This window comes from Populus euphratica, unplaced genomic scaffold (assembly GCF_000495115.2).
Source record: "Populus euphratica unplaced genomic scaffold, PopEup_1.0 scaffold283.1, whole genome shotgun sequence".
Classification (NCBI taxonomy): Eukaryota; Viridiplantae; Streptophyta; class Magnoliopsida; order Malpighiales; family Salicaceae; genus Populus; species Populus euphratica.
Window position 1 is genome coordinate 55969 of NW_011500162.1, and position 12609 is coordinate 68577.

The 12609-nt window shown below is 30.5% G+C and overlaps 1 protein-coding gene across 1 annotated transcript in view; it reads left to right on the forward strand.

Moving 5' to 3' along the window:
- The window catches only part of LOC105111192 (ABC transporter G family member 3-like), an 11762-nt gene extending 11553 nt beyond the window's left edge, over nt 1-209 (forward strand). Inside the window, exon 13 of the mRNA XM_011006483.1 lies at nt 22-209. Within this exon, the coding sequence (XP_011004785.1) occupies nt 22-83 (62 nt within the window). The 3' untranslated portion in view covers nt 84-209. The remainder of the gene's footprint in view (nt 1-21) is intronic.
- Nucleotides 210-12609: the final 12400 nt, after the last annotated feature.

Here is a 12609-nt window from a genome sequence, read left to right on the forward strand (position 1 = left end):
TGGTCCTGAATTTTTTTGTAGGGAAAAACGAATCCATATTAAAGTTTTGCCGGTGTAATCGAGATACAGACAATCCAAGATGAATGGTAAGTGTACTGTCAAGTCTTGTGTAACTAACCTTAAATTTCATCTGCCTTTTTCGGTTTAGCATTAGACAGGAAAATATGGATACAATAAAAAAGAGCTTTGGTCCGTTTTGGAGTTTCTCAGACCCTTTTGTTAAGATAGTCTGGATTAGCTTTCATACCTGGTTAAGACAATTTATTGTTCTTTTAATTCCTCTACCAAGTGGCTACTATAAAGGGACATTCAAAATGCTTCCAAACACGTCCGAAGTTGCTTGTTCTTGTGATTTTATAATATGGAACCTTATCCTTACCAGATTGAAAACTGCTAAAAAACACCGTATATAACCCTAGAACGAAAAAGTAGTAGTTTTAGCTGTCATTGCATATGGATTTGTTTGGTTGGTCCATCTTGTTTAACTCATCTTATTCTTTAGGTCCTTGATGAACTGAGCCATATTTTTCCCTGAGGATCCTCTGGGTGACAACGCATTTTCTAATGTTTTCTTCACCTCGATTTTGGTTCTTAATTCGTCCCCTTATTTTCCACTGATCAAACTGTTGAGATATTGCTTGAAACTTCCTCTTTAGTGACAAACTTTCTATTACTCAAATTTATCCCTACCTTCCAGTCATCAACCACTAATTTCCTATTAGTGAATTTATCGGTCAGCAGAGGGAGACACAGTAATGGAACTTGACGCCATATACTTCCTAGAATGGAATTCCATCCACAATGTGTTGAGAACCCTCCGATCGCATGTTGGGGCAACATTTCTCTTTGACTGCACCAAGGTATGATCATCGCATCATCGCATGGTCAGCAACCTCTTCCTCAAATCCATCAGGCAGGTAATGAGCAGCATCAGAGCTCACAATATCACTCGAAGCACCCAAACGAAACTCACTTTGCTAAGGGAAAGCCCATTTGCAGTCTCTGCAAGGTCCTTTTTTTGTAACACGTGCGTAGCTACCAAACGAAACATACAAGACGGAGCCACGAGGCTTTTCGTCAAGCCAATGGGTGCAATCGGACTCTGACCACAGGCTAGTGGCCACAAAGCTCTTGGTGAAGCCATTAGGGAAAAGGGGTCCAATTGCATAGCAGGTCATTTTGGCTTGTAGAGCTCACAAAGTCTCGACCTCAAGTTCCTGCACCGAATTGCATACTACAAAATCTGCACTTCTAGTGTCGTTGAAGGCATTGAAAATGATTTGATGGCAAACTGAAGTTTTCTCTGCCTCTTGAAGATATGATGTCATTTCCTTCGGTTCTATTGCCTTGACTCATGGTATGTAATCTATGATGTCCTCCCGGCAATCAAGTCACAAAATTTACCAAAACCTGATGATCATATCCTATCTAGTAAGAAACTAGCTAGTACTTGAAATAATAATATTGTTTGATTGACATGAATAAACATGGACATAAACAAGTTACCTTGACAACCAAGATGACCATTTATCCTCAGAAGATACATATGGTAATACAAGGAAAACACCAAAGCTGGTTCTGTTCAAAAGGAAACGTAGAGCAAACCAAACTTCTTTGCAATCTTCGATGGCCATAAAAAAATGCGTTAGCAATCAAACATCGAACACTGTCATCAGACTTTACAATCTGGCCGCCCACCTCATCCACATGGACCGAGAACACATGCAATGGGGCTGCCATATACTGGTAATGGTTCAACGACCGATCGAACCCAACAGGAAGCCCGTCGGATATAGTTCATTCCGAATATCAAGCCCTGATTCTTGGACCTTGGTGAAGATGTTGGGTTCGCTACTGGGTTGAGCCTTGGAGGTTAGGTGATGGAAGGCGTGGGTGTTGATGAAGGTGATTGTGAAACCTTGAGATGCAAGCTTGATGGCAAGGTGAACTGATGGGATGACATGACCTTGAAGAGGGTAGGGCATGAGGATGGCATGGGGTTTCTTGGATCTCTCTACCATGTTCCTATGAGGGTTTTGCTGCAACGAGAAGTGAAAGAGAGAGGTTTGTTATAAGAAGGAGAGCTAGAGATTATAATGGCGTGTCTTTAGTTTGATGCTTTAAGGCTATATTAGAGTCTAGAATCACTGACTTCGCCTCATTTACGGACGTTGCTAAAAATGGTTGATCGATATGCTCTTCTAAAAGTAGAAAGCTGAATTTTAATATGGGAGTGGAGGGGGCAATGTCAAAATCATCTTTGGCTTCAAGCATGTTCATTAATTAACTAGAAGCATTTAAAAGGTAAGACGTATTTAGTGAATTGAAGTGTATACACACACACACACTTCTTCATGGAGTCGACATGCACACACGCACGCATGCATGAATAAGAGTATTGAATACATGTGATAAGGAGTAACAATGAATCAAAGAGATGAGAATAAAAATGAAGAGAGAAAAAAGAAGAAGAGGTAATGAAAGAAAAAAGAGGACAAATGTGTGTCTACAAATTCTTTCATCAATCATTAAAAAGTGTCAATACCATTAAAAATATACTTGAATAATATTAAGCATATTTTAATTAAAACATTAGTAATAAATATTAGCATAAGGAATCATTAAGAATATGATAAAAGTTTAAAATATAATAGTTAAATAAAAATCCAATAAAATGAACTCAAATGCATCTAACCTATCAATTAAAGATTAAAATATTTTTTTTAATCTGTGAACATATACATAAATGATTTATAGCATCGTCTAGTATCATCGTAGTAAAACAGACTTTTGCCCACATATGATTTTAATTCATCTCCCTCAACTCTTCTTCTTTTTTAGACTAAAATATTTTGAACAGTTTTGAAGTTTGACAAATAAAAAAACAAGCATCTTGAAAATAGATTATCCAAACCTTACCTCATCATGTAACTAGGTGATGCATTATGCATTGGTGACTGCGACCAAGACTTTTGATATTTGGGTGTTGTGTTGTCTAAGTGACACATAAGTTGATGATGCCATTAATACAAGGGAGGAGAAAATTTATGTGCATATTTAGGATTAATCGTAGTCATTCATGGATATTATTGAAGGACTATATCAATAATTGTTTTTGTTTATCAAAAAAGAAAGAGGTATCATAAGGTTTTGCCTAATAAGGAAATTTTTTAAAATTTTTTTCTAGAGTGATCTATAAATTATAAATAAATAATTATTCTTGTTATCTTATATAATAATTTAAACTCTAGGTTAAGATAGTTTTTTGATATAGTTAGTATCAAAGATTTGATGATTGTTTTCCATTCTAATTAATAAAATTAAGCATAAGATAGCATGAGTCTGTGTAAGTTTTAAGTCCAAATGATTTTTACTTAAAGTGTATGTGTTATAGAGTAAAATATAAAATTATTATTGGTACCTCACCTAATAGTTTAAACTTTAAGTTAAGATATTTTATTGACATGAAATCATAGCCCTGATAACTAAACAATCACGAGTTTAAATTTGTTCAAATCTTATCATCTTCATTCTAATTAATAAAATTAAGTACAATATAGTGTGAGGTATATGCAAGTTTCAAACTTAAAAAGATTTTATTTGAGGGATGTGTGTTAGAAAATAAAATAAAATTATAATGAGTCCTCACCTAATAATTGAAGTTTTTGATTGATATGATTTTTTTTTGTTATACTTAATGATCTAAATATATTTTTAAAATGATTTGCATTTAGATTGATGTAGAAAAATAAATATATCAAAATATATCTCTTTATCATTAATGAAAAATACTCTCAAAATTTAATGATGTATTTTTATAGATAAAAGTTTGTACTTTAGTATGTAAGTCTAGGGATCAAAAACTTGTATTTATATAACAAGAATCTCATTAAAATCCTATTGATATAACTTTAATGCCATTAATTTAGGAAATATTAATACGAGAGTTAATTTATTGGACTAAATTAAAGTTCATGGAAACAATAAATCCCATATTATTATTTTTAATATAGTATCATAGTTTTGATGATCAAATAATCACGTGTTGAAATATTTTTATCCTTATTCAACTTAATAAAAATTAAGCACAAAGTAATATTATGAGTTTGTGCAAGTTCTAAGCTCCGATAACTTTCACTTGAGTTGTTTGTTAGAAAATAATATAAAATTATTCTTGAAACCTTATCTAATAGTTTAAGTTTTGAGTTGAAATAATTCATTGATAATTATTAATATTTTACTTTATGGGAATACTTTGAAATGAGAAAATAAGTGCAACAATAGAAAAGAGAATTATATTTGAGTATATAAAAAATAATAACAATATTTTCACTTAAAATTAAAAATTATTTTTTATTTTTTTATTTTTCTCTTATTGTATTTATCTTTGTAATAGAGTGAATATTGATAATTAATCATTAAGTATGCTAAAATTTATCATTAATGATTGTCCACAAAAACACTTAAAAAAGTAGTGGTAAATTTATGTATATCACTTTCACACAACACATTTCCCACAAAAATATTATAAATTAAATGGGATCTCATGCATATAATAAATAAATATTATTAATGAAATTGCTATTTTTTTAATAAAAATATCATATATCATATTAATCTTACATCATTATAACAAAAACTAAATGACATGGGGGAAATTATAATAGATTAAGAGATTTTTTTATCGTGGATTGTAACATTAGTTTCATTTTTAATTTCTCTTCTTTTCACGAGATATTTCTTTGGCTTTTTTTTTCCTTTCTGATTAGTACTTAAAGGTGTATTTTTATTAACATTTTATATCAATATTTTGTACTTGAAGTATCAATAACTCTTTAACTAAAATATGTTTTATAATAACAAGTCTGATACTATAAGATACCTTTAATTTATGATAAGTATTCATCTTAAATGCAGGCCTATCACATAAATTAAAGGATTGATTGATGAGTTCAACTATTGAAATTGAGAAGACAAATAGAGGGTAAAGCTTAGAAAAGAGATGTTGGTTCAGTGATTAGTACTTAAAAGTGCATTTTTATCATGGTTTTATATCATCATTTTGCACTTGAAATATCAATAACTCCTTAACCAAAGCATGTTTTATAATAATATATCTAATAATATAAGATACCTTTAATTTGTGATAAATGTCTATTTTTAATGCAGGCCTATCACATAAATGAAAGGATTGATTGATGACTTGAAGAACTTAAATTGCAAGGATAAAGAGATGGCCAAACTTAGAAAAGAGATGTCGGTGCAATCCAAACCGGAACACTGTTCGGTAATTGGGTCATATCTAGAGCTACAGATCTCAGATTTAGGTCCAATTTATATGGATGGAAAGGTAAGACATAGGCCTACAACTTTCATATGGAGCCCAAGATCTAAAAAGGCCATTATCAAGTCCAAATTGTAGCAACAACAAAGAAGCCCGAATCTGTCTTCCAGCCCGAGCACTGTTCGGTATTTTGGCCATATCTGGAGTTCTAGAAGTCCAAATGAGCTGAAATTTTTACACAAGAAAGCTGAGACAATTGCCTACAACTTTCATGTTTACAACTGGCTCCAATTTTGACGTTATCAATGACGTTTTGGGCAGACAAGAGAAGATAAGGATTGTCACCAAGTCAAAAGTTGGTCACCCACTTATCAATTAGTCATCAAATCAATAGTTCCCATTTTTGGCCTATAAAAGGAGGCATTTGCCATGCATTTAGGCATCTTGGTGTTCAGATCAAGATCATGCTCTTCCTTTCTCTCTTTGTATTTTTTATGCTTTGTTTTCATTAATATTAAGTTTATGCCTTTCATTTCCTTTCCTTTACTTAGTTAACTTTTATGTTCTTATTTTGTTTATCTATTTTGCTTTCTTTCATTATGTCTAGCTAAGTTAATTATGTCAAGGTGAAAAGGTTACACTAATGGTGTAAGAATAAGTATAATGTAAACTTAATATGGACTTTAATGTTTGATACTAACATGTTTTATATTTGCTATCTTGTTCACTCTTTAATACTTTGCTTGTTAAATGACTAATCTTGATTTATGTTGTATAACACTTGGTACAACAAATGCTTGGCACTTTCTGAAACTAAAATACTGTTCAGTTATTGGGTCATATCTGGAGCTGTAAATCTTGGATTTCACTGTGGTTTATATGGCTAGAAAGCTAAGATACAGGCATGGAATGCAAGACTCAATTCTGCTGTTTGGAAGTCCAAATCTTAATAACAACGGAGAAGTCAAAATTTGTTCTGTAGCTCAGACACTGCTCAATATTTAGCCCATATCTCAAGTTTTAGAAATCCAAATGTCCTCAATTTTTTTTGTTAGAAAGATGAGATAATTTTCTAAAACTTTTATGATCAAATCTGTTCAAATTTTGATGTTATTAGTAACATTTTGTTGAGACAAGAAGATATAGATTGTCACCAAGTCAAAATATGGCCACCCACTCAACAATTAGTCAACAAATCAATAGTTCATAACTTTGGCCTATAAAAGGAGACATTTGCTATGCATTTATGCATCTTGGTTTTTAGATCAATATCATGTTCTTACTCTCTATCTTTATATTTTTCGTAATGCTTAAGTTTTGCTTTCATTATATTTTTTGTTTATGCTTTTCATTTCCTTTCCTTTATTTAGTTAACTTATATCTTATTTATGTTCTTATCTTATTTATTTATGTTTCTCTATTTCATTATATTTAGGGAAGATCATGACCTTCAAGCCACTTTCACTGAAAAACCAGGACAAACATTTTACCAATATTGGGATAGGTATCGAGACTTGCTTAATACTTGCCTTTATAATAGTTTTGAAATATGGAGATTGATTTCATATTTTTATGAATGGTTAACACCCAGAGATAGAAAAATAGTTGAATTAATGTGCAATGAAACTTTTGAAGATAAAGACACTGATGAGACAATGAAGTATTTAGACTTATTAGCTGAAAATGCTCAAAATTAGGACATCGCAGATACTTATGAGGCACTGAGTAAAACTCAACCTCATACATCTAGTGGAGGTATGTACACCTTTAGGGAAGATCATGACCTCCAAGCTAAGTTTGCATCTTTAGTTAGAAAAGTCGAGGCACTAGAATTGAAAAAGAGTGGTCAATTAAAATCTGTTTAAAACATTATATGTCAAATATGTTAAATCAATGAACACTCAACCAATAACTGTCCAACTTTGCCTTCTTTTAAGAAATGTTTCTATGAACAAGCTCATGTTTTAAATAGTTTTCAAATGCTCAATCATAACCCATACTTGCAAACATATAACTCTGGTTGGAGAAATCACCCAAATTTAAGTTGGAATAGTGATGCATAAACTTCACAACCACCATTTCAAGTACATCATAATTTTAAAAATTCTCATAGATATGCACCTCTTTATGCTCCATCTTCTAGAAAATTTTTTGAGAAAACTTTGTATGCATTCATTGAAAAGCAAGAGACAATCAACACTCAACTTGCTCAAAGCATAACAGATTTTAAAGATACTCTTGCAAAATTCACATATGCTCTCAATTTTCAAGAGAAAGGTAAGTTTCCATCTCAACCACAACAAAATCCCAAGGGGCAATACAATGCAAATGCAAGTAGTTCCAGAAGCCAACACATGGATCTCTTTCGAGAAAGATGATGAGTCAATCTCTGAGGGTAAGGAAGGGGTTGAATCTGAACATTGTAAAGAAAAGACTGATTTCCCACCAGCACTTTCATTTCCTCATACCATGACCAATCATGAAGAAATCGAGGATGAAAAAGGCACTAAAATTATTGATGCGGATCTTTTATCATAAGCAATAATAGATTTGACACCCGATATCACACCAATCGATAATTACTTTCCTGATGAATCTCTACTTTCTCTTAATTCAATGCCTTGGTTTGCTAAAAATATCAATTTTCTTGCTTCAGGATTTTTGCCAACTCATTGGAGTATTGAAGACAAAAGAAAATTTTTGAGCAACGAGCAAAATTTTTATTGGGATGACCCTTACTTATTCAATTATTGTCCTGATCAAATATTTCAAAAATGCATTCTCGACAATGAGGTAAGTAATTTCATTAAATTTTGTTACTTAAGGATCATTTCTCATTAAAAAAGACGATTGCAAAAATCTTATAAAGTGGATTTTACAAGCGCACCATGTTCAAGGATTCACATGCATTTTGTAAAACTTGTGAAAATTGTCAAAAAGTTGATATTAGTGAAAAAGTCTTACTTTATAATTCTTGACTCCATTTATTTCTTGGAAAACTAAAATTAAGATGGATTAGTTCTTTTATTGTGAAACATGTGTAAACCATATAGGGCCTATGATATCGAGAATCCAAAGAATGACAATGTTTTCAAGTCTTTCTCTAACCTCGGTCAGATGATGGATAACCGGTACTCTATGAATCTTAAGTCAGTTCTTTCAATTTCCCATGATAACTTATATATGTATATATATTTATTCAAGTCTTTGTTCATTCTATTTTCTGTGCATCTCTTTTCCATTCTTATCTAAAAAATAGACACCACTCTTAAAAAATTAAAAAAAGTATTTTCCCACTTTGCCTCAAAATACAATTACAAAAATTTATCGAGTTAGGTGTGCAAGATTGAGGTTCTTAATGAACCATGAAATTCCCGAAGATATTCACTGGCTAATTAAAACAAAGGTCCGATTATTAGGCGAGTCTTCCAATTCTGTATTTCATACATGTTTGGAACAGGTAAAAGCACTTTTATAAAGCAACATCATGCAAAACGACTAAAAGTCGATCACCAATGTGCCAGATAGATGTATAATGCACAATATCGTTCTTTAGGAATGATATCTATAAATCGTGAAGATAAAATACAATTCATTAAGGATGGTCTAAGCAATGAGTCTTTAGATAATCTTCTATTAACTGTTTAGATGCATTCTAGTGGAGATGTGCATCGTGTAATTCATGATTTATGACCCCATTTTCATAAAAAACACGATTGTTTTAGTTTTGGAAATCTGACTAAAAAAGATCATGTTTGTTAGTTTTTAAGAAAATTACATGGAAAGTTTATCCTCGACCCATAGAGGACGTTTAAACTATTTTTTGATGTAAAACGAAGCGAAGATGTGAACCACAATCACAATTATAATTTATGCCTTAGTTTGTAAGAACATATTTTTTTTGTTTTGTTTTATTAATAGCATAATATTTTGCTTTATTATTTCTTATATTTGTTTAAGTGTGTTTCAGGATTGTTAGTGTTCATTATTTGAGGTGATGTCTTCTATACTCTATCTTTCTATCTTAGGACATTGAGTCCAATGTTTTGTTTTGGTTGGAGGGTAAGGGTAGTAGTTGATATTAAAAAAACGAGAAAACTAACTGTGTTTTTTTTATTTTTATAAACCATTTGTAAAACTGTTGTTACTAGGATGATAGAGTAAATGAGTTCTTTTGTTAGACGCACTTAGTAAACATTCTTAACAAGATCTATTAGAATACTTCTTGAAATATTCAGGTTTTCAAATTCTTGCATTTTTATCCATTGATTTTGCTTATATACTCATTTAACAAGTATTCTTAAACTTTTATTTTCACATACACACTTTAACATATAATTGTGGGTTGCATATTGAATTATTACATTATTTATGTTTTTTTGTTAAAGATAACAACTAAGGGAAATGGATAGTGTATAATTTAAAAAAAAATGATGATAATAAATGTAATTAAAAGAATAAATAAAAACATAGATAAGTTTATTTTCGTAACCTCCTTAACGTAAGCAATTAAGTCTGAAATGGTATTTTAACACCTAATACCCAAAAGTCAACTGACTTGGGAGCTATTGGCCCAAAGCTTATAACACGACCAAAAGATTGATGTCTTCTTCCAAGTGGATGAGTCTTGAAGTAATAAATAACCTGGCAAGACTAGGGTCGAACCATAGAGAGGTTAACTATATAATAATAATAATAATAATAATAATAAGTTAAAAAGAACTTTGAGATGTAAGATTAATGTGAGGATTAAAAAATAATAAAAACAAATGTCAATGTTAGAGAATTCACTAATGGTATTTTAAATAGGTATAGTATAAACTCTTTTTATTACTCAACTGGAAACCACACACAAAGGAGGTTCTAATAGTTATCTTATTCGAATAATGCTAATATTTGTAAATGTTGTTAGATATTTATGATTATAACTTATGTTAATAACAAATTAAGTTCCTTTCATAGCACACGTGTCGGTTATACCATACGATTGGCATATGAAAATGCCAAGTATTTGTTATATCAAGTGTTATATAACATAAATCTAGATTAACCATTTAACAAGTAAAGTATTAAAGGTGAACAAAATAACAAATACAAAACATGTTAGTCATAAATATTAAGGTTTATATTGAGTTTATACTATACTTATTCTTACACTATTAGTGTAACCTTTTCACTTTGATATAATAAACTTAGCTAAACATAATGAAGAGGAGAAACAAAGGTAAACAAGATAAGAACACAAATAAGATATAAGTTAACTAAGTAAAGGAAATGAAATGAAAAGTATAAACAATAGATTAATATAAGCAAAACTTAAGCATTACAACTAGAAAGAGAACAAGAACATGATCTTGATTTGAAAACCAAGATGCCTAAATGCATGGCAAATGCCTTCTTTTATAGGCCAAAATTGAAAATTATTGATTTGTTGACCAATTGTTGAGTGGGTGGCTACATCTTGATTTCGTAACAATCCTTATCTTCTTGTTTGAACAAAACGTCATTATTAATATAAGAATTTCAACAGACTTGATTCACAAAAGTTCTAGGAAATTGAGGTCATTTGGACTTCTAGAGGTCAAGATATGGGCTGAATACTAAATAGTGTTTGAGCTGCAAGACAAATTTAGACTAATTCTTGCTAAGATTTGGACTTCCAAATAGCAGAATTGAGTCTTGCTTTCAGCACATGTCTTAGCTTTCCATCCATATAAAATAGATCTAAATCCAAGTTCTACAGCTCTAGTTATGATCCAATTTCTAAACAGTGTTCTAGTTTGGACTAAACTAGTATCTCTTTAACTGAACCAGTATCTCTTTTCTAAACTTCACCCTCTCTTTGTCTTCTCAATTTTATTAGTTAAACTCATCAATTAATCATTTGATTTATGTGATAGATTTTCATTTAAGATAAACATTTGCCATAAATTAAAGGTATCTTATAGTATTAGACTTGTTATTATAAAACATGTTTTAGTTAAGAAGTTATTGATACTTCAAGTGCAAAAAATCTTAATAAAAATATATTTTTAAGTACTAATCATACCCCTCCCAACCAACTTATCACTAGTCTTTAGTAATCAAAACGTTAAAATAGAAAAACCAATTTGCAAGTTCCACAATGCAAGATATTCATCATTCAACTTCTATTAATCTGTTCAGATAAACAAACTCTTATTAAATTTATATATCTGTTCAATACCTCTTTACCAAGAAATTAATAAACCCTTTTTTATGCTTAATAAATTAACACATAAGTATAGGACTTTACTTGGACGATAAAAAATTTTGTTCTAATGTTTAAGATTAACTTCCTAAGGTTGAGATTATTATCTTTTTTTTTTAGATTATATATATATAACACAATGCATCTTTAACCCATGTAATAAGCTTTCGGCTAATAACTCGAAGACTACTTGGTCTTAGGGCATTAGGTGTTGATATAAGATTATATATATATATATAACACAATGCATCTTTAACCCATGTAATAAGCTTTCGGCTAATAACTCGAAGACTACTTGGTCTTAGGGCATTAGGTGTTGATATACCCATTCGAGCTTAATAACTTAGGTTGCAAATATTGATATATAGATACTGCAATGTTTGATTCCCTTAAGTTTTTCTCCTCAACCTAAGTAATAATCGTTAGGTCAATAGCTCCCAAATTAGTTAACTTTAGGGTTTTAGGTGTTAAAACACCCCTTTAAACTTAATTGCTAAGGTTAGGGAAGCTACGAAACTAAACTTATCTATGTTTTTATTATCATCAAATTTTTTTTCAAATTATATACTATCTCTTTCCTTTAGTTGTTAGCTTTAATAAAAAAAATATAAATAATGTAATAATCCAATCTGAAACCCACAATTATATGTTAAATTATGTGTGTGAAAATGAAGGTTTAAACATATTTGTTAAATGAGTATATAAGTAGAATTAAATGATAGCAATGTGAGAGTTTGTAAACCTGAATATTTCAAGAAATATGTGATAAACCTTGTTATGAATATTGCAAATAACCATTAGAAAATGTTTATTAAGATACGTTTCAAGAGTCAGTAAAATTTCTCTTTACTCTGTCATCCTAATAATAGTTTTGTCAAATGGTTTAATAATAAAAAAAAAAGCAGTTAGTTGGTTAATTTTTTTTAATATTAATTACTACCTGAAACGACCAAAAGATTGATGTCTTCTTCCAAGTGCAGGAGTGTCGAAGTAATAAATAATCCGGCAAGACTGGGGTCGAACCACAGGGAGGTTAATTGTATAAATTATAAATAACAATAATACAACAACAACAATATTAATATTAATATTAATA